This window comes from Harpia harpyja, chromosome 20 (assembly GCF_026419915.1).
Source record: "Harpia harpyja isolate bHarHar1 chromosome 20, bHarHar1 primary haplotype, whole genome shotgun sequence".
In the NCBI taxonomy this organism is placed as follows: domain Eukaryota; kingdom Metazoa; phylum Chordata; class Aves; order Accipitriformes; family Accipitridae; genus Harpia; species Harpia harpyja.
The window spans coordinates 21173200-21194866 of NC_068959.1; the positions used below are offsets into that span (position 1 = coordinate 21173200).

A 21667-nucleotide genomic window follows, 5' to 3' on the forward strand; every position below is an offset into this window, starting at 1 on the left:
CGTTACAATGAGCTGGCTGAGCTTCTCCCGCTGACCAGGGATTTACGCAGCACAACACAGAACAGGACAGCACAGCACAGGCCTGCGCCTTCCCAGAATAACTGGGTAGTGTAACACTCAGTCCTCAATGTACATTGGTCTTCTGGTCAGCATCACTACACCAGCCTACCCTCAGGACTTACCTTTTATCAGGGCCTTTGAGAAGGGACGACTGTAGTCCTCTGTCTGCATTTCCAGAGACTGAATCCTCTCCCTGGTAGCAGTTTTTGCTCATTAAATGCCCACCTGCTGGGGATCCCCCAAATACTCCTCCAAAGGAAAATGTATGCTGTCTTTCTGCTCTCCATCCCCCAAAACTTTTAGATTAAAAATACCTTCTCAAAACTCTTACAGTTGCTACCTGCAGCTGCAGCTGTCAGCAGACTTGGAAAGCTCACGCCCCCCACCTGACGGCCTTGCAGAGGCCTTTGCACACCCAGGGCCCCTCTTCGGGTAGGGGCCAGGTTCCCCTCACCTCCATCTATCTGCGCTCTGCCTCAGCCACAAGCTCAGTGCTCAGAAGACCTGCACCGCACAGGCCTGCCAGCAATTCCCTGCTGCCCCTAATTTCCCTGAATGCACTCTAGGCCTCATCTCCAAACTGAAGCAATGTACCCGCTCAACCTTACCTCAGCCCAGGGACAACACAAGAAAAAAACCTCCCGGCCTTTTGAAAACTTTGACAGAGCTTTCCCAGAAAGAACCTCTCTGCAAAGACTACTGTCTCCACACAAGCCATTCGATTCTCTTCTTTATTTCACTTTTACACAAAAGTTTTACACACAACCGGTTTACAACGGTACAGGTTATAACTGCAGCACTGCACAGCGAGAGGGCTTCCGAATATTCCGGTGGCATACCACCTTCATTCAAACCATCTGTTATTATACATGGAGTGACAGTCTTTTTTCAGAGGAATAGGCAAGAAAAGGCTCAAACACAGTGCGCAGAGTAGAAGGAGAAAGGGCAAAAAGGAGAATGCAAATGCTCTAAGACAAACCCAGAAAATCCTATCGGGACAGCTTTCCACTCCCATCAAGGAGCTTCTGAAATTGGGAACAACACAGATGAGACCAAGCTCAGCGGTCCTTTTCCAAGTTCATCTCGATTCTACCTTCACAAAATGCTCTTTGAAGCCACTTGTAGAGTTTCCCTACAACGCACCCAGACTCAGTGAACATGCTTTCACACCTCTGTACAGGTGCAGCCTGTCCCAACACTGTTTGTGCTGCTGTATTTCCAAGGCAACCCCAGCAAGACAGCCCACCTGCCCAACGCCCTCTTCTGGGCCAAAGGAAGATCTCGTGTGTTTTATTGCTCTCCCCAAGGGAAGGTGAGACTTCTGTACTCAAAGGGTCAAAACACCCTCCTTGCCTGATGAGCTGGAACTGTGCACAAGGCAACAGTTAGATGTGAGCAACTCCCTGCTTTGCCGGGCAGCAATAGTGCAGCCTGTGCAGACACACAAAGGCTGTCCGGACAGACATAGTGACAGAGCCCACACATCTCACACAGAGACATCCAGGACCCAGAGGAGAAAGAGCCTCACGCTTGCACCACGTTGTAACACAGTACTCACAATTTCCTTGCTTCCCTGACTGAGGAGGTGGGCTGCGTGCTTTTCAGTGAGCATGTGACTTGTCTGCCCAACTGTGCCATTGCATTACAGCACAGAATAAGGGTTCAGGGTCTTGCCTAACAGCAAGTGAGACAAGAACTTAGCCCGGGGCCCTGGACCTTACCCCACACACCAAGCATTTCAGAAAAGGCTGAAAGAGAGCTGAAACATGCCGTTGCCTGACTGAGGGAGCCTTAGTTTCTTTTGTTTCTTTAGTTTGGGAGGGGGGGACAACCTTTCTTCTGACTTAGAAGTTGTGGGAAATCGGTGATGCCAATGGCAAATGCAGATTTACTCTGGGGGAACCGTTGCCACGTGTTGTAGCCCAGATCCCTTCCCGTTGCGAGGCGTGAAGCCTCTGGCTGTGCTTGACTCCATGCTAGTTGAAGGAAAGACTATTGAACTGTTCCGCAGAGAGCATCCCTGGGTTGTCTGGTGCCACATCCTCCATGGTGATAGGGCCACGGGAGAATTCTTGTTCATCGCCGGTGCCCCTGCCCATGCCACTGTGCTGCGGTGGCAGGCTGGGGAGGATGGGCTTCAGGAACTTGAACTCACTGTTGCCCGAGCCCGTCGTGAGGCTGATCTCGTAGCAATAGGCGTGGGGCAGGGTCCCCGCAGCGGCCGCGTCAGCCAGGCCACTCTGCAAGTTGCCAGTGCCGTAAAGCACGTGCCCCCCCTTCAGCTCCTTGCTCTTGCACACCTTGCGCACGATGAAGGCTGCCATGGATGCGAGGAAGAGGACTGAGACGAAGACCAATGAAATGATTAAATAGGTTGTCAGGGAGCCACCCTCATCCTCCGTGGCCAGGCTGCTGTGTGGCAGGTGCACGTCTGAGAAGTCATTGAGCAGGAGCGCGCTCAGTGCAGCGGTGGCTGACAGCGGTGGCTGCCCGTTGTCTCGCACCAGGACGACGAGCTTCTGCTTCACAGCATCCCTCTCTGTCACCGGCCTCCTCAGTCGCACCTCCCCACTTTGGGCACCCACTGCAAACAGCCCAGGGTCAGTGGCCCTCAGCAGGTGGTACGAGAGCCACGAGTTCTGCCCCGAGTCAGCATCAACAGCCACCACTTTGGTGACGAGGTACCCCGCTTCAGATGACTTGGGCACCAGCTCGCTGGACGCGGGGCTGCTGTCCTGTGAGGGGTACAGCACCAGTGGCGCATTGTCATTCTCATCCACCACAACAAGGCGGACGGTGACGTTGGCACTAAGGGGAGGTGTCCCCGCATCGGAGGCGCTCACCAAGACCTCGATCTGCCTCACCTGCTCGTAGTCCAGAGGCCGCAGCACAAATACCTGCCCGTTCTCAGAGTTCACGGAGATGCAGGAGCAGGGAGGCCGCTCGGCAGGGTGGGCTGGTGCCAGGGAATACGTCACCTTGGCATTGGGCCCCTCGTCGGCATCCGAGGCGCTGACGGCTCCAACGAGCACCGTGGGGACATTGTTCTCACGCACGTACATGGTGTACGATGTCTGGTTGAAGACAGGCACATTGTCATTGACATCGGAGATGTCCACCGTGAAGGTCTGGGTGGTTGTGAGAGGAGGTGACCCCGCGTCTGCCGCTGTGACAGCGAGGCTGTAACGTGCCGTCTCCTCCCGGTCCAGTGTGCTCACGGTCACCAGCTCATAGTACTTCTTATAGGCCGGCCGCAGGGAGAACAATAGCTGGTCCTCAAGGGCACAGGAGATCATCCCGTTGGCACCAGCATCCCGGTCCCTGACAGTAAAGAGGGCGACCACTGTCCCGGGTAATGCGTTCTCGGGGAGGGGGCTGCTGAAGGAACTGACCACCACCTCCGGCGCATTGTCATTCACATCCACCACCTCCACCAACACCTTGCAGATTGCTGAGAGGCCCCCGCCATCCGTGGCCCGCACACTGAGCTCGTGATTCTCTGCTGCCTCAAAGTCCAGAGGCTTCGTGAGTCTAATTTCACCGGTCACAGGGTCGATCGCAAATGATGAGTGGCTTTGGCCCACCGCTTGGCTGAATTGATAGGACACCTCCCCATTAGGTCCTGCATCCCGATCGGTTGCCACCACGCTGAGAACCACAGAGCCCTCTGCTGCATTTTCCAAAACCTGCCCAACGTACACCTTCTGCGTGAAGACGGGAGCGTTGTCATTTACATCTAGGACAACAATGCGGACTTGGGTGGTGCCGCTCCTGGGTGGAGAGCCTCCGTCCACGGCAATGAGGCTGAAACACACCTCCGCCTCCTCCTCTCTGTCCAGCGGCTTTTCCAAGACCAATTCCATGTATTTGTCATCCTCACTCCGACTCCCAAAGGAGACACTAAAGTATTCGTTCTGGGGCGCAATGCTGTAAGCCTGGATGCTGTTGCTGCCAACATCCAGGTCCCGAGCCCCCTCCAGCGGGAAACGCGAGCCCGGGTCGCTCCTTTCCGGGATCTTAAAAGTGACTTGCTCCTCCGGGAAAACGGGCGAATGGTCATTGATGTCCTCCACGGCCACCTCGACCCGAAAGAACTGCAGGGGGTTCGCCAGCAGCAGCTCGAAGGGGAGCGTGCACGTAGCGGACTGCCCGCAGAGCTCCTCCCGGTCCAGCCTCTCCGCCACTACGAGGCGGCCGGTGCCGCGCTCTAAGCGAAAGTGCTGCCGGCCGTCCTCCGAGGCCAGGCGGGCGCGGCGAGCCGAGAGCTGCGCCGGGGCCAGCCCCGCGTCCTCCGCCACGTTGGCTACCACGGAGCCGCTCTCCCCCTCCTCGGCTACGGAGTAGCGGATGGGCTCGGCGCGAGCGTGCGGCAGGGAGAGGAAAGCAGAGAGACAAAGCACTTGCCTTGCGATCGCCATGTCGGGGCGGCGGACAGCCTCCGTCTCGCGGATCGCCCGCGCAGTCCTCCGCGGAAAGCGGCGCCCGGCAGCAGCGCGGCGGGGCGGGCCGGCGGGCGGGCGCCCTCCCTCGCGCCGAGTCCGGCCGGCTCGGCTCGGCTCGCTCGGCTCGGTTCGACTGGCTCGGCTCGGCTGGCTCGGGTCGGCTCGGCTGGCTCGGCTCGGCTGGCTCGGCTCGCCTCGGCTCGGCCGGGCTGGGCAGGGCCGGGCTGGGCTCGGCCGCCTCCCCGCCCGCAGCCGCTCGGCGCCGCCTTGGCCGGGAGCACCACCCTGCGGCCCGCGGCGGGACTGCGCCCGCCGCCGCCCGCTGCCCGCGCTGCCGGCTCGCCCCGGCACAGGGACCCGCTCGCCCGCGTGGGGGCCCCGCGGCAGCACGCGCGCACACCGCGCCGGGGAGGGAAGCGCAGGGAAGGAGCGCCCAGAGCCCTGCGCGGCCGCCGCCTGAGTCCGGGCGCACGGGCAGCGCCGGCAGCTGCCCCGCGTCTTCCCCCGCTGCCCAGAGCCCGCGGGCAGGCGTGCGCGCCCGGCTCCCGGCAGGCCGAGCCGCGCCCTTCGAGCAACACGGCGGCAAGACGAGCACGAGGCGTTTCCCACGGCACGGCGGGGCGGAGGCTCAGCCCGGAGGGACTGAGCCGCCTTCCCCGGACGCAGAAGCCGGGCGAGAGAGCCTCCGCCGGGGCAGCCCGCAGGTCGCAGCACGGCACGGCACTACATCTACTCGGGAACGTCGGGCTGAGGACGGGGAACGGAGGCGGGTCCCAGCGAGGCTCAGGCGTGGGCGCGCCCGCCGCCCGCCCGGTCCGCCGCCTGAGCGGGGCGAGGGGCTGTGCTCCACGGGTTGCCTTCCCTCTCGCCCGCGGCCTGCGAGCTGCACAGCGGTTCTTCCTGCTTCGTCCTTGCCCGCCCCCGCAGCTGCAGCTGTCAGCAGACTTGGAAAGCTCACGCCCCCCACCTGACGGCCTTGCAGAGGCCTTTGCACACCCAGGGCCCCTCTTCGGGTAGGGGCCAGGTTCCCCTCACCTCCATCTATCTGCGCTCTGCCTCAGCCACAAGCTCAGTGCTCAGAAGACCTGCACCGCACAGGCCTGCCAGCAGTTCCCTGCTGCCCCTAATTTCCCTGAATGCACTCTAGGCCTCATCTCCAAACTGAAGCAATATACCCGCTCAACCTTACCCCACCCCAGGGACAACACGAGAAAAAAAACTCCCGGCCTTTTGAAAACTTTGACAGAGCTTTCCCAGAAAGAACCTCTCTGCAAAGACTACTGTCTCCACACAAGCCATTCGATTCTCTTCTTTATTTCACTTTTACACAAAAGGGTATCCCGGTTTACAACGGTACAGGTTATAACTGCAGCACTGCACAGCGAGAGGGCTTCCGAATATTCTGTGCCACACCGCCTTCATTCAAAGCATCTGTTAGTATACATGGGGTGACAGTCTTTTTTCAGAGGAGTAGGCAAGACAAGGCTCAAACACAGTGCGCAGAGTAGAAGGAGAAAGGGCAAAAAGGAGAATGCAGAATGCAAACACTCTAAGACGTTCAGAGAGGCATAGGGATAGGCAAGGAAGGAGAGGTGGTGGGGTGTCTCTCTCTATGTCAGGGAGGGTTTTCATTGTACAGAGCTCCACGATTGTGATGATAAGGTCGAGTGCTTGTGGGTAAGGATGAAGGGGAAGGCCAGCAACGCAGCTATCGTGCTGGGAGTCTGTCATAGACCACCCAACCAGGTTGAAGAGGCAGATGAAACATTCTACAAGCGGCTGGCAGTAGTCTCACAAACGTGTGCCCTTGTTCTTGTGGGGGTCTTCAGATTTCCGGACGCCTGCTGGAAAGACAACACAGCAGAGGGCAAACAGTCTAGGAGGTTCCTGGAGTGTGTGTGGAAGAGAACTTCCTGACACAGCTGGTAGGTGAGCCTACCAGGGGAGCAGCCTTCCTAGACGTACTGTTTACAAACAGGGAAGGACTGGTGGGAGATGTGGTGGTCGGAGGCCGTCGTGGCCTTAGCGACCACAAAATGATAGAATTCTCGATTCTTGGTGAGGTAAGGAAGGGGGTCAGCAAAACCACTACCATGGACTTCCGGAGGGCAAACTTTGGCCTGTTCAGGACACTGGTTGAGAGAGTCCCTTGGGAGACAGTCCTGAAGGGCAAAGGGGTCCAGGAAGGCTGGACGTTCTTCAAGAAGGAAGTCTTAAAGGCTCAGGAGCAGGCTATTCCCATGGGCAGCAAGACAAACCGTCGGGGAAGACAACTGGCCTGGCTGAACAGGGAGCTTTTGCTGGGACTCAGGAAAAAAAGGAGAGTTTACCACGTCTGGAAGAAAGGGCAGGCAACTCAGGAAGAGTATAGGGATCTTGTTAGGTCATGCAGAGAGAGAATTAGAGAGGCAAAAGCTCAGCTAGAACTCAACCTGGCCGCTGTCAGAAGAGATAACAAAAAATGTCTTTACAAATACGTTGGCAACAAAAAGAGAGCTAAGGAGAATATCCGTCCTTTATTGGACGCAGAGGGGAACATTGCCACCAAAGATGAGGAGAAGGCTGAGGTACTTAATGCCTTCTTTGCCTCGGTCTTTAATAGTGAGACCAGTTATCCTCAGGGTACTCAGCCCCCTGAGCTGGAAGACAGGGACGGAGAGCAGCATATACTCCTCATAATTCAGGCGGAAGCAGGTAATGACCTGCTACGCCACCTGGACACTCACAAGTCTATGGGACCAGATGGGATCCATCCGAGGGTACTGAGGGAGCTGGCGGAGGAGCTTGCCAAGACACTCTCCATCATTTATCAGCAGTCCTGGTCAACAGGGGAGGTCCCAGATGACGGGAGGCTTGCCAATGTGATGCCCATTTACAAGAAGGGTCGGAAGGATGATCCAGGGAACTAGATGCCTTGCAGCCTGGCCTCGGTACCAGGGAAGATTAAGAAGCCGTTCATCTTGAGTGTGCTCACACGGCAGGTGGAGGACAACCAGGGGATCGGGCCCAGCCAGCATGGGTTCATGAAAGGCAGGTCCTGCTCTTAACCAATCTGATCTCCTTCTATGAGCAGGTGACCCGCCTAGTGGATGAGGGGAAAGCTGTGGAGGCTGTCTACCTGGACTTTAGTAAGGCCTTTGACACTGTCTCTCACAGCATACTCCTTGAGAAGCTGGCGGCTCATGGCTTAGACAGGTGTACTCTTTGCTGGGTAAAAAATTGGCTGGGTGGATGAGCCCAGAGAGTTGTGGTGAACGGAGTTAAATCCAGGTGGCGGCTGGTCACAAGTGGTGTTCCCCAGGGCTCGGTTTTGGGGCCAGTTCTCCTTAGTATCTTTATCAACGAAATCGGCAAAGGGATCGAGTGTACCCTCAGTAAGTTTGCAGACGACACCAAGTTGGGAGGTATGGTTGATCTGCTTGAGTGTAGGAAGGCTCTACAGAGGGATCTGGACAGGCTGGATCGACGGGCCGAGGCTAATTGTATGAAGTTCAACAAGGGCAAGTGCCGGGTCCTGCACTTGTGTCACAACAATCCCATGAAGTGCTACAGGCTCGGGGAAGAGTGGCTGGAAAGCTGCCTGGCAGAAAAAGACCTGAGGGTGCTGGTTGACAGCCGGCTGAGTATGAATCTGCAGTGTGCCCAGGTGGCCGAGAAGGCCAATGGCATGCTTGCCTGTATCAGAAATACAGGTTCAGGGTCTTGCCTAAGAGCAAGTGAGACATGAACTTAGCCGGGGGCCTTGGACCTAACCCCACACACCAAGCATTTCAGAAAAGGCTGAAACAGAGCTGAAACATGCCATTGCCTGACTGAGGGAGCCTTAGTTTCTTTTGTTTCTTTAGTTTGGGAGGGGGGGACAACCTTTCTTCTGACTTAGAATTTGTGGGAAATCAGTGATGCCAATGGCAAATACAGATTTACTCTGGGGGAACCGTTGCCACGTGTTGTAGCCCAGATCCCTTCCCATCGCGAGGCATGAAGCCTTTGGCTGTGCTTGACTCCATGCTAGTTGAAGGAAAGACTGTTGAACTGTTCCGCAGAGAGTGTCCCTGGGTTGTCTGGTGCCACATCCTCCATGGTGACAGGGCCACGGGAGAATTCTTGTTCATCGCCGGTGCCCCTGCCCATGCCACTGTGCTGCGGTGGCAGGCTGGGGAGGATGGGCTTCAGGAACTTGAACTCACTGTTGCCCGAGCCCGTCGTGAGGCTGATCTCGTAGCAATAGGCGTGGGGCAGGGTCGCCGCAGCGGCCGCGTCAGCCAGGCCACTCTGCAAGTTGCCAGTGCCGTAAAGCACGTGCCCCCCCTTCAGCTCCTTGCTCTTGCACACCTTGCGCACGATGAAGGCTGCCATGGATGCGAGGAAGAGGACTGAGACGAAGACCAATGAAATGATTAAATAGGTTGTCAGGGAGCCACCCTCATCCTCCGTGGCCAGGCTGCTGTGTGGCAGGTGCACGTCTGAGAAGTCATTGAGCAGGAGCGCGCTCAGTGCAGCGGTGGCTGACAGCGGTGGCTGCCCGTTGTCTCGCACCAGGACGACGAGCTTCTGCTTCACAGCATCCCTCTCTGTCACCGGCCGCCTCAGTCGCACCTCCCCACTTTGGGCACCCACTGCAAACAGCCCAGGGTCAGTGGCCCTCAGCAGGTGGTACGAGAGCCACGAGTTCTGCCCCGAGTCGGCGTCAACAGCCACCACTTTGGTGACGAGGTACCCCGCTTCAGATGACTTGGGCACCAGCTCGCTGGACACGGGGCTGCTGTCCTGTGAGGGGTACAGCACCAGTGGCGCATTGTCATTCTCGTCCACCACAACAAGGCGGACAGTGACGTTGGCACTAAGGGGAGGTGTCCCCGCATCGGAGGCGCTCACCAAGACCTCGATCTGCCTCACCTGCTCGTAGTCCAGAGGCCGCAGCACAAATACCTGCCCGTTCTCAGAGTTCACGGAGATGCAGGAGCAGGGAGGCCGCTCGGCAGGGTGGGCTGGTGCCAGGGAATACGTCACCTTGGCATTGGGCCCCTCGTCGGCATCTGAGGCGCTGACGGCTCCAACGAGCACCGTGGGGACATTGTTCTCACGCACGTACATGGTGTACGATGTCTGGTTGAAGACAGGCACATTGTCATTGACATCGGAGATGTCCACCGTGAAGGTCTGGGTGGTTGTGAGAGGAGGTGACCCCGCGTCTGCCGCTGTGACAGCGAGGCTGTAACGTGCCGTCTCCTCCCGGTCCAACGTGCTCACGGTCACCAGCTCATAGTACTTCTTATAGGCCGGCCGCAGGGAGAACAATAGCTGGTCCTCAAGGGCACAGGAGATCATCCCGTTGGCACCAGCATCCCGGTCCCTGACAGTAAAGAGGGCGACCACTGTCCCGGGTAATGCGTTCTCGGGGAGGGGGCTGCTGAAGGAACTGACCACCACCTCCGGCGCATTGTCATTCACATCCACCACCTCCACCAACACCTTGCAGATTGCTGAGAGGCCCCCGCCATCCGTGGCCCGCACACTGAGCTCGTGATTCTCTGCTGCCTCAAAGTCCAGAGGCTTCGTGAGTCTAATTTCACCGGTCACAGGGTCGATCGCAAATGATGAGTGGCTCTGGCCCACCGCTTGGCTGAACTGATAGGACACCTCCCCATTAGGTCCTGCATCCCGATCCGTTGCCACCACGCTGAGAACCACAGAGCCCTCCGCTGCATTTTCCAAAACCTGCCCAACGTACAGCTCCTGCGTGAAGACGGGAGCGTTGTCATTTACATCTAGCACGACAATGCGGACTTGGGTGGTGCCGCTCCTGGGTGGAGAGCCTCCGTCCACGGCAATGAGGCTGAAACACACCTCCGCCTCCTCCTCTCTGTCCAGTGGCTTTTCCAAGACCAGTTCTACATACTTCTTGCCCTTAATCCGACTCCCAAAGGAGACACTAAAGTATTCGTTCTGGGGTGCAATGCTGTAAGCCTGGATGCTGTTGCTGCCAACATCCAGGTCCCGAGCCCCCTCCAGCGGGAAACGCGAGCCCGGGTCGCTCCTTTCCGGGATCTTAAAAGTGACTTGCTCCTCCGGGAAAACGGGCGAATGGTCATTGATGTCCTCCACGGCCACCTCGACCCGAAAGAACTGCAGGGGGTTCGCCAGCAGCAGCTCGAAGGGGAGCGTGCACGTAGCGGACTGCCCGCAGAGCTCCTCCCGGTCCAGCCTCTCCGCCACTACGAGGCGGCCGGTGCCGCGCTCTAAGCGAAAGTGCTGCCGGCCGTCCTCCGAGGCCAGGCGGGCGCGGCGAGCCGAGAGCTGCGCCGGGGCCAGCCCCGCGTCCTCCGCCACGTTGGCTACCACGGAGCCGCTCTCCCCCTCCTCGGCTACGGAGTAGCGGATGGGCTCGGCGCGAGCGTGCGGCAGGGAGAGGAAAGCAGAGAGACAAAGCACTTGCCTTGCGATCGCCATGTCGGGGCGGCGGACAGCCTCCGTCTCGCGGATCGCCCGCGCAGTCCTCCGCGGAAAGCGGCGCCCGGCAGCAGCGCGGCGGGGCGGGCCGGCGGGCGGGCGCCCTCCCTCGCGCCGAGTCCGGCCGGCTCGGCTCGGCTCGCTCGGCTCGGTTCGACTGGCTCGGCTCGGCTGGCTCGGGTCGGCTCGGCTGGCTCGGCTCGGCTGGCTCGGCTCGCCTCGGCTCGGCCGGGCTGGGCAGGGCCGGGCTGGGCTCGGCCGCCTCCCCGCCCGCAGCCGCTCGGCGCCGCCTTGGCCGGGAGCACCACCCTGCGGCCCGCGGCGGGACTGCGCCCGCCGCCGCCCGCTGCCCGCGCTGCCGGCTCGCCCCGGCACAGGGACCCGCTCGCCCGCGTGGGGGCCTCGCGGCAGCACGCGCGCACACCGCGCCGGGGAGGGAAGCGCAGGGAAGGAGCGCCCAGAGCCCTGCGCGGCCGCCGCCTGAGTCCGGGCGCACGGGCAGCGCCGGCAGCTGCCCCGCGTCTTCCCCCGCTGCCCAGAGCCCGCGGGCAGGCGCGCGCGCCCGGCTCCCGGCAGGCCGAGCCGCGCCCTTCGAGCAACACGGCGGCAAGACGAGCACGAGGCGTTTCCCACGGCACGGCGGGGCGGAGGCTCAGCCCGGAGGGACTGAGCCGCCTTCCCCGGACGCAGAAGCCGGGCGAGAGAGCCTCCGCCGGGGCAGCCCGCAGGTCGCAGCACGGCACGGCACTACATCTACTCGGGAACGTCGGGCTGAGGACGGGGAACGGAGGCGGGTCCCAGCGAGGCTCAGGCGTGGGCGCGCCCGCCGCCCGCCCGGTCCGCCGCCTGAGCGGGGCGAGGGGCTGTGCTCCACGGGTTGCCTTCCCTCTCGCCCGCGGCCTGCGAGCTGCACAGCGGTTCTTCCTGCTTCGTCCTTGCCCGCCCCCGCAGCTGCAGCTGTCAGCAGACTTGGAAAGCTCACGCCCCCCACCTGACGGCCTTGCAGAGGCCTTTGCACACCCAGGGCCCCTCTTCGGGTAGGGGCCAGGTTCCCCTCACCTCCATCTATCTGCGCTCTGCCTCAGCCACAAGCTCAGTGCTCAGAAGACCTGCACCGCACAGGCCTGCCAGCAGTTCCCTGCTGCCCCTAATTTCCCTGAATGCACTCTAGGCCTCATCTCCAAACTGAAGCAATATACCCGCTCAACCTTACCCCACCCCAGGGACAACACGAGAAAAAAAACTCCCGGCCTTTTGAAAACTTTGACAGAGCTTTCCCAGAAAGAACCTCTCTGCAAAGACTACTGTCTCCACACAAGCCATTCGATTCTCTTCTTTATTTCACTTTTACACAAAAGGGTATCCCGGTTTACAACGGTACAGGTTATAACTGCAGCACTGCACAGCGAGAGGGCTTCCGAATATTCTGTGCCACACCGCCTTCATTCAAAGCATCTGTTAGTATACATGGGGTGACAGTCTTTTTTCAGAGGAGTAGGCAAGACAAGGCTCAAACACAGTGCGCAGAGTAGAAGGAGAAAGGGCAAAAAGGAGAATGCAGAATGCAAACACTCTAAGACGTTCAGAGAGGCATAGGGATAGGCAAGGAAGGAGAGGTGGTGGGGTGTCTCTCTCTATGTCAGGGAGGGTTTTCATTGTACAGAGCTCCACGATTGTGATGATAAGGTCGAGTGCTTGTGGGTAAGGATGAAGGGGAAGGCCAGCAACGCAGCTATCGTGCTGGGAGTCTGTCATAGACCACCCAACCAGGTTGAAGAGGCAGATGAAACATTCTACAAGCGGCTGGCAGTAGTCTCACAAACGTGTGCCCTTGTTCTTGTGGGGGTCTTCAGATTTCCGGACGCCTGCTGGAAAGACAACACAGCAGAGGGCAAACAGTCTAGGAGGTTCCTGGAGTGTGTGTGGAAGAGAACTTCCTGACACAGCTGGTAGGTGAGCCTACCAGGGGAGCAGCCTTCCTAGACGTACTGTTTACAAACAGGGAAGGACTGGTGGGAGATGTGGTGGTCGGAGGCCGTCGTGGCCTTAGCGACCACAAAATGATAGAATTCTCGATTCTTGGTGAGGTAAGGAAGGGGGTCAGCAAAACCACTACCATGGACTTCCGGAGGGCAAACTTTGGCCTGTTCAGGACACTGGTTGAGAGAGTCCCTTGGGAGACAGTCCTGAAGGGCAAAGGGGTCCAGGAAGGCTGGACGTTCTTCAAGAAGGAAGTCTTAAAGGCTCAGGAGCAGGCTATTCCCATGGGCAGCAAGACAAACCGTCGGGGAAGACAACTGGCCTGGCTGAACAGGGAGCTTTTGCTGGGACTCAGGAAAAAAAGGAGAGTTTACCACGTCTGGAAGAAAGGGCAGGCAACTCAGGAAGAGTATAGGGATCTTGTTAGGTCATGCAGAGAGAGAATTAGAGAGGCAAAAGCTCAGCTAGAACTCAACCTGGCCGCTGTCAGAAGAGATAACAAAAAATGTCTTTACAAATACGTTGGCAACAAAAAGAGAGCTAAGGAGAATATCCGTCCTTTATTGGACGCAGAGGGGAACATTGCCACCAAAGATGAGGAGAAGGCTGAGGTACTTAATGCCTTCTTTGCCTCGGTCTTTAATAGTGAGACCAGTTATCCTCAGGGTACTCAGCCCCCTGAGCTGGAAGACAGGGACGGAGAGCAGCATATACCCCTCATAATTCAGGCGGAAGCAGGTAATGACCTGCTACGCCACCTGGACACTCACAAGTCTATGGGACCAGATGGGATCCATCCGAGGGTACTGAGGGAGCTGGCGGAGGAGCTTGCCAAGACACTCTCCATCATTTATCAGCAGTCCTGGTCAACAGGGGAGGTCCCAGATGACGGGAGGCTTGCCAATGTGATGCCCATTTACAAGAAGGGTCGGAAGGATGATCCAGGGAACTAGATGCCTTGCAGCCTGGCCTCGGTACCAGGGAAGATTAAGAAGCCGTTCATCTTGAGTGTGCTCACACGGCAGGTGGAGGACAACCAGGGGATCGGGCCCAGCCAGCATGGGTTCATGAAAGGCAGGTCCTGCTCTTAACCAATCTGATCTCCTTCTATGAGCAGGTGACCCGCCTAGTGGATGAGGGGAAAGCTGTGGATGCTGTCTACCTGGACTTTAGTAAGGCCTTTGACACTGTCTCTCACAGCATACTCCTTGAGAAGCTGGCGGCTCATGGCTTAGACAGGTGTACTCTTTGCTGGGTAAAAAATTGGCTGGGTGGATGAGCCCAGAGAGTTGTGGTGAACGGAGTTAAATCCAGGTGGCGGCTGGTCACAAGTGGTGTTCCCCAGGGCTCGGTTTTGGGGCCAGTTCTCCTTAGTATCTTTATCAACGAAATCGGCAAAGGGATCGAGTGTACCCTCAGTAAGTTTGCAGACGACACCAAGTTGGGAGGTATGGTTGATCTGCTTGAGTGTAGGAAGGCTCTACAGAGGGATCTGGACAGGCTGGATCGACGGGCCGAGGCTAATTGTATGAAGTTCAACAAGGGCAAGTGCCGGGTCCTGCACTTGTGTCACAACAATCCCATGAAGTGCTACAGGCTCGGGGAAGAGTGGCTGGAAAGCTGCCTGGCAGAAAAAGACCTGAGGGTGCTGGTTGACAGCCGGCTGAGTATGAATCTGCAGTGTGCCCAGGTGGCCGAGAAGGCCAATGGCATGCTTGCCTGTATCAGAAATACAGGTTCAGGGTCTTGCCTAAGAGCAAGTGAGACATGAACTTAGCCGGGGGCCTTGGACCTAACCCCACACACCAAGCATTTCAGAAAAGGCTGAAACAGAGCTGAAACATGCCATTGCCTGACTGAGGGAGCCTTAGTTTCTTTTGTTTCTTTAGTTTGCGAGGGGGGGACAACCTTTCTTCTGACTTAGAATTTGTGGGAAATCAGTGATGCCAATGGCAAATACAGATTTACTCTGGGGGAACCGTTGCCACGTGTTGTAGCCCAGATCCCTTCCCATCGCGAGGCATGAAGCCTTCGGCTGTGCTTGACTCCATGCTAGTTGAAGGAAAGACTGTTGAACTGTTCCGCAGAGAGCGTCCCTGGGTTGTCTGGTGCCACATCCTCCATGGTGACAGGGCCACGGGAGAATTCTTGTTCATCGCCGGTGCCCCTGCCCATGCCACTGTGCTGCGGTGGCAGGCTGGGGAGGATGGGCTTCAGGAACTTGAACTCACTGTTGCCCGAGCCCGTCGTGAGGCTGATCTCGTAGCAATAGGCGTGGGGCAGGGTCGCCGCAGCGGCCGCGTCAGCCAGGCCACTCTGCAAGTTGCCAGTGCCGTAAAGCACGTGCCCCCCCTTCAGCTCCTTGCTCTTGCACACCTTGCGCACGATGAAGGCTGCCATGGATGCGAGGAAGAGGACTGAGACGAAGACCAATGAAATGATTAAATAGGTTGTCAGGGAGCCACCCTCATCCTCCGTGGCCAGGCTGCTGTGTGGCAGGTGCACGTCTGAGAAGTCATTGAGCAGGAGCGCGCTCAGTGCAGCGGTGGCTGACAGCGGTGGCTGCCCGTTGTCTCGCACCAGGACGACGAGCTTCTGCTTCACAGCATCCCTCTCTGTCACCGGCCGCCTCAGTCGCACCTCCCCACTTTGGGCACCCACTGCAAACAGCCCAGGGTCAGTGGCCCTCAGCAGGTGGTACGAGAGCCACGAGTTCTGCCCCGAGTCGGCGTCAACAGCCACCACTTTGGTGACGAGGTACCCCACTTCAGATGACTTGGGCACCAGCTCGCTGGACGCGGGGCTGCTGTCCTGTGAGGGGTACAGCACCAGTGGCGCATTGTCATTCTCGTCCACCACAACAAGGCGGACAGTGACGTTGGCACTAAGGGGTGGTGTCCCCGCATCGGAGGCGCTCACCAAGACCTCGATCTGCCTCACCTGCTCGTAGTCCAGAGGCCGCAGCACAAATACCTGCCCGTTCTCAGAGTTCACGGAGATGCAGGAGCAGGGAGGCTGCTCGGCAGGGTGGGCTGGTGCCAGGGAATACGTCACCTTGGCATTGGGCCCCTCGTCGGCATCTGAGGCGCTGACGGCTCCAACGAGCACCGTGGGGACATTGTTCTCACGCACGTACATGGTGTACGATGTCTGGTTGAAGACAGGCACATTGTCATTGACATCGGAGATGTCCACCGTGAAGGTCTGGGTGGTTGTGAGAGGAGGTGACCCCGCGTCTGCCGCTGTGACAGCGAGGCTGTAACGTGCCGTCTCCTCCCGGTCCAACGTGCTCACGGTCACCAGCTCATAGTACTTCTTATAGGCCGGCCGCAGGGAGAACAATAGCTGGTCCTCAAGGGCACAGGAGATCATCCCGTTGGCACCAGCATCCCGGTCCCTGACAGTAAAGAGGGCGACCACTGTCCCGGGTAATGCGTTCTCGGGGAGGGGGCTGCTGAAGGAACTGACCACCACCTCCGGCGCATTGTCATTCACATCCACTACCTCCACCAACACCTTGCAGATTGCTGAGAGGCCCCCGCCATCCGTGGCCCGCACACTGAGCTCGTGATTCTCTGCTGCCTCAAAGTCCAGAGGCTTCGTGAGTCTAATTTCACCGGTCACAGGGTCGATCGCAAATGATGAGTGGCTCTGGCCCACCGCTTGGCTGAACTGATAGGACACCTCCCCATTAGGTCCTACATCCCGATCCGTTGCCACCACGCTGAGAACCACAGAGCCCTCCGCTGCATTTTCCAAAACCTGCCCAACGTACAGCTCCTGCGTGAAGACGGGAGCGTTGTCATTTACATCTAGCACGACAATGCGGACTTGGGTGGTGCCGCTCCTGGGTGGAGAGCCTCCGTCCAAGGCAATGAGGCTGAAACCCACCTCCGCCTCCTCCTCTCTGTCCAGTGGCTTTTCCAAGACCAGTTCTACATACTTCTTGCCCTTAATCCGACTCCCAAAGGAGACACTAAAGTATTCGTTCTGGGGTGCAATGCTGTAAGCCTGGATGCTGTTGCTGCCAACATCCAGGTCCCGAGCCCCCTCCAGCGGGAAACGCGAGCCCGGGTTGCTCGTTTCCGGGATCTTAAAAGTGACTTGCTCCTCCGGGAAAACGGGCGAATGGTCATTGATGTCCTCCACGGCCACCTCGACCCGAAAGAACTGCAGGGGGTTCGCCAGCAGCAGCTCGAAGGGGAGCGTGCACGTAGCGGACTGCCCGCAGAGCTCCTCCCGGTCCAGCCTCTCCGCCACTACGAGGCGGCCGGTGCCGCGCTCTAAGCGAAAGTGCTGCCGGCCGTCCTCCGAGGCCAGGCGGGCGCGGCGAGCCGAGAGCTGCGCCGGGGCCAGCCCCGCGTCCTCCGCCACGTTGGCTACCACGGAGCCGCTCTCCCCCTCCTCGGCTACGGAGTAGCGGATGGGCTCGGCGCGAGCGTGCGGCAGGGAGAGGAAAGCAGAGAGACAAAGCACTTGCCTTGCGATCGCCATGTCGGGGCGGCGGACAGCCTCCGTCTCGCGGATCGCCCGCGCAGTCCTCCGCGGAAAGCGGCGCCCGGCAGCAGCGCGGCGGGGCGGGCCGGCGGGCGGGCGCCCTCCCTCGCGCCGAGTCCGGCCGGCTCGGCTCGGCTCGCTCGGCTCGGTTCGACTGGCTCGGCTCGGCTGGCTCGGGTCGGCTCGGCTGGCTCGGCTCGGCTGGCTCGGCTCGCCTCGGCTCGGCCGGGCTGGGCAGGGCCGGGCTGGGCTCGGCCGCCTCCCCGCCCGCAGCCGCTCGGCGCCGCCTTGGCCGGGAGCACCACCCTGCGGCCCGCGGCGGGACTGCGCCCGCCGCCGCCCGCTGCCCGCGCTGCCGGCTCGCCCCGGCACAGGGACCCGCTCGCCCGCGTGGGGGCCTCGCGGCAGCACGCGCGCACACCGCGCCGGGGAGGGAAGCGCAGGGAAGGAGCGCCCAGAGCCCTGCGCGGCCGCCGCCTGAGTCCGGGCGCACGGGCAGCGCCGGCAGCTGCCCCGCGTCTTCCCCCGCTGCCCAGAGCCCGCGGGCAGGCGCGCGCGCCCGGCTCCCGGCAGGCCGAGCCGCGCCCTTCGAGCAACACGGCGGCAAGACGAGCACGAGGCGTTTCCCACGGCACGGCGGGGCGGAGGCTCAGCCCGGAGGGACTGAGCCGCCTTCCCCGGACGCAGAAGCCGGGCGAGAGAGCCTCCGCCGGGGCAGCCCGCAGGTCGCAGCACGGCACGGCACTACATCTACTCGGGAACGTCGGGCTGAGGACGGGGAACGGAGGCGGGTCCCAGCGAGGCTCAGGCGTGGGCGCGCCCGCCGCCCGCCCGGTCCGCCGCCTGAGCGGGGCGAGGGGCTGTGCTCCACGGGTTGCCTTCCCTCTCGCCCGCGGGCTGTGAGCCGCACAGCGGTTCATCGTCCTTGCCTGCCCTGGCCTCAGCGCGTCTTTGCTGACTGTGCAGGTCGGGCCTCAGGAACTGTAATGCGCTCCTCTCCGAGCTGCTGCTTAGGCACGCTTCATAGCAGTAAGCCGGCAACAGAGTATTCGTGTTGGCCACGTCCATGCCGCCGGTGGCAAAGTCGCCATCAGCATAGCAGCTGGCAGAGGGAGTCGCAAGGCGTGCCCAGAGTTGAGCCTTGCAGAGCTTGTCTTCTGAAAAGGCGAGGACAGACAGGAGGAAGAACAACCAGACATAGCCCAGGGAGGTGATGAGATAGGTGGTGAGCAGGTCCTCCTTGGCTGCCTGCAGCTGCTGCCTCCCCACAGGAGCGTCAGAGAGCTGGAGGAAGGCATCGGAGAAGCCATCCACCAGCGCAATGCTGAGGATGGCTGTGGCGGAGCACAGCAGCTGCCTGCGGTCTCGCACCAGCACAACAGGCCTCTGCCAGGGTGTGTCATGCTCTGCCACAGCCCATGCCATACGCACCTCGCCACTGTGCAGCCCCACGTGGAACAGCCCTGGCTCCATTGCCTTGGCCAACTCATATGACAGCCACGCATTCTGCCCTGCGTCCGCATCCACCACCACTACCTTGGCCACCAGGTAGTCCGCCCATGCCCAGTGTGGCAGCAGCTCGCCCACCACTGCGCTGTTGTCAGGGGGTGGGTGCAGCACAACGGGTGCATTGTCATTCTCGTCCCACACCACCACGCATAGCACCACCTGTGTGCTGAGTGGCAGTGAGCCACCATCGACAGCCCGCACCTCCATCTCGAAGGCACGCACCTCCTCATAGTCCAGCGGGCAGAGCGCCCGCATGGTTCCGCTCTCTGCGTCCACGGACACGAACGATGCCGCAGTGGGCACTCCCGGCAGGAGCAGTCCCATCGAGTATCTCATGTGGGCATTTTTTCCCATGTTGGCGTCCGTGGCAGTCAGGCAGCCCAAGCTTGTCCCTGTGGGCTCGTTTTCACTCAGCACCATGGTGTAAACAGCCTGGGTGAAGGTGGGCGCATTGTCGTTCATGTCCAAGAGTTGTAACAGCAGCTTCTTGGATGCCGAGAGTGCGGGGGAGCCCTCGTCATGAGCCCGCACTGTCATGTTGTACTCCACCACCTCCTCCAGGTCCAGTGCCTCTGATGTCACCAGCGCGTACATGTCAGCAGCCAGCGGCCTGATGCTAAAGGGCTGCTTGCCCAGCAGCTTACACCTCGTCATGCCGTTGTCCCGTGTCCTGGTCGCGCACATTGAAGAGGGCCACAATGGTGTTCAGCAGGGCAGCTTCCGCGAGGGTGCTGGTGAGGGAGGCGATGATCACCTTGGGGGCGTTGTCGTTCACATCCTCCACTTGCACCTCTACCTTGCAGTGCGTGAAGAGGCCCGCTCCATCTGTGGCCTGGATGTCTATCTTGTAGGTCTTTGTTTCTTCATAATCCACTGGCTCTTTGAGTCAAATCTGCCCTGTCTCTAGATTTATTTTAAACGTCTGGTGATTTCCCTCTGAATTTGGAATGATGGAATAGGTTATCTCTCCATTCATCCCTGAGTCTAAATCATTAGCAGACACCACCACCACTGGGGTATCCTCGGCGCTATTTTCTAATACTTGGACTTTATACAGGCTATGGGTAAGTACTGGGACTTTGTAATTTATATCCAGGACTACCACGTGGATTAAGGCTGTACCAGAGCACAGTGGAGACCCACCATCCACAGCTGTGACACTGAAAGCCACTTCTGCCTGCTGCTCCCGGTCCAGGGCTCGGTCCAACACCAGCTCGGCGTATCTCCTGCCATCACTCTACCTCCATGTGTAGATCTGGAAATAGTCGTTTGAGCTGATACTGTAATGCTTAAGACTTGTTCCCCACTTCTGGATCCTGAGCACTTTCCAACAAAAATTGAGCCTCCGGCATTGCACTTTCCGGGATCTTTAAAAGTATGTCTTTATTTAAGAACACAGAAGCATGATCACTTATGTCGGTGAAGCTTACCTCAGCTTGGAAGGACTGCAGTGGGTTCTCCAGCAGCACCTCAAAATGCACCAGGCAGGGCTCGCTCTGGCCGCACAGCTCCTCCCGGTTCATCCGCTCTTGCACCACCAAATTCCCGGTGTGTTGGTTCAGCTGTAAATACTGCTTTACTCCTCCAGGAACGAGCCGAGCCTGTCAAGCCGATAATTCCTCACCAGTCAGTCCCAAATCCTTAGCGATATTTGCCACAAAGGAGCCTCTCCTCCTCTTCGGGCACAGAGTACCGGGCGGTTTCTGCTCTCATCCCCGACATGCAGAGGAGCAGAATCAGAGCCACCGCTCGCCCTGGGAGCCGTTCCTCGCTCTTCCTCAGCTCCATCCCTCCCAGCGAACTGATCTCCTATTCCTGTGAGCTGGATGCAGCTGTCGATCCAGCCTGCTGGCCCCTGAGCAGAGCAGCCCCTGATGATGCAGCCGCCCAGTCCCGGGGGCGGCGGCGGTGGGAGCTGCGCGGAGCCTCCGCGCCTCTGCGGTCAGCAGCGGCACCAGGCGGCCGACCTGCAGAAGGACGCGGAGATTTCTCAGGGCAAAGACTGCAGAACAGAAAGAAACCGCTGTCTTTCTCTGTTCCCAGGTCAGGGCATACAGATTTAACTGCCCATACAACCCTGTTCAAAGTATGGGAATCACTTGAAGGAGCAGTGCTTCAAATAGAAGCCTTTTATTTGAAAACGAGATTTATTTTAAGCTGCTTTTTCTGATGTCCCTCCCTACAATGGCTTGAACTTTTTATGCAGTGTGAAGAAATTACTTGTAGGCTGTTTAGCTGAAGCAGCTGTGTATTGTTACAGGTGTCCAGCACTGAGAGTCAGCTGGTCGATGAGCCAGGGCAGCAATCGCCGTAGTAATTCTAGGGCCGGTTTCTGGAATGGACTGAGGTTGTTCCCCCAATTCATGACGTCTCAGGATGGGAGCCCTCATGAAGGGGCTAGGGGCAGCATCTCTCAGACCTCAGCTTTGCTCAGAAAATCCCCCTCCATCTTGCTCTGGCTTCTGACAATGACTTACTTCCAGGTCACTCTGATTACCCCTGCATAAAATCCACTCCAAATGCACAGATTTATTCCTGAAATCCTGCTCTTGGGGTGGCTATTTCCTCGGTGATGACTGTGACAAGTCATCTTTGAAAAAACACACTCACCCGAGGGAGTTCCAAGGAGGTTTTATTGTTTTCTGTCATCGGGTGTTTGACTCTTAAAAATGTGTGAGCGACAGGAAATATCACATTACTTTATAGATTACCAAATAATGAAAATAAAA

General features: G+C 59.0%; 4 protein-coding genes and 1 pseudogene across 4 annotated transcripts; all 5 read right to left on the reverse strand.

Moving 5' to 3' along the window:
- Positions 1-876: 876 nt before the first annotated feature.
- On the reverse strand, positions 877-4611 carry LOC128154961 (protocadherin beta-15-like). Its single transcript, XM_052816313.1, has one exon. It carries the CDS (start codon positions 4476-4478, stop codon positions 2037-2039), a length of 2442 nt encoding a protein of 813 aa, XP_052672273.1. The 5' UTR covers positions 4479-4611; the 3' UTR covers positions 877-2036.
- Positions 4612-4657: 46 nt separating this feature from the next.
- Positions 4658-7461, reverse strand: LOC128154980 (translation initiation factor IF-2-like; the record flags this gene model as incomplete). Its single annotated transcript, XM_052816354.1, has 2 exons — positions 7437-7461; positions 4658-5532 (listed from the first exon to the last, which is right to left on the reverse strand). Coding segments are annotated over exons 1-2 (900 nt in total), but the record flags the coding sequence as incomplete, so codon positions are not given.
- Positions 5801-11085, reverse strand: LOC128154960 (protocadherin beta-15-like). Its single transcript, XM_052816312.1, has one exon. The coding sequence runs from the start codon at positions 10950-10952 to the stop codon at positions 8511-8513; it is 2442 nt and encodes an 813-aa protein (XP_052672272.1). The 5' UTR covers positions 10953-11085; the 3' UTR covers positions 5801-8510.
- A 1189-nt stretch (positions 11086-12274) lies between these two features.
- LOC128154962 (protocadherin beta-15-like) lies at positions 12275-17559 on the reverse strand. Its single transcript, XM_052816314.1, has one exon. It carries the CDS (start codon positions 17424-17426, stop codon positions 14985-14987), a length of 2442 nt encoding a protein of 813 aa, XP_052672274.1. The 5' UTR covers positions 17427-17559; the 3' UTR covers positions 12275-14984.
- A 674-nt stretch (positions 17560-18233) lies between these two features.
- Positions 18234-21084, reverse strand: LOC128154981 (protocadherin beta-16-like; annotated as a pseudogene).
- Positions 21085-21667: the final 583 nt, after the last annotated feature.

Excerpts from the sequence above, each read along its gene's own strand:
- LOC128154962 (XM_052816314.1), bottom strand. The coding sequence starts at position 17,426 with ATGGCGATCGCAAGGCAAGTGCTTTGTCTCTCTGCTTTCCTCTCCCTG.
- LOC128154961 (XM_052816313.1), bottom strand. The coding sequence starts at position 4,478 with ATGGCGATCGCAAGGCAAGTGCTTTGTCTCTCTGCTTTCCTCTCCCTG.
- LOC128154960 (XM_052816312.1), bottom strand. The coding sequence starts at position 10,952 with ATGGCGATCGCAAGGCAAGTGCTTTGTCTCTCTGCTTTCCTCTCCCTG.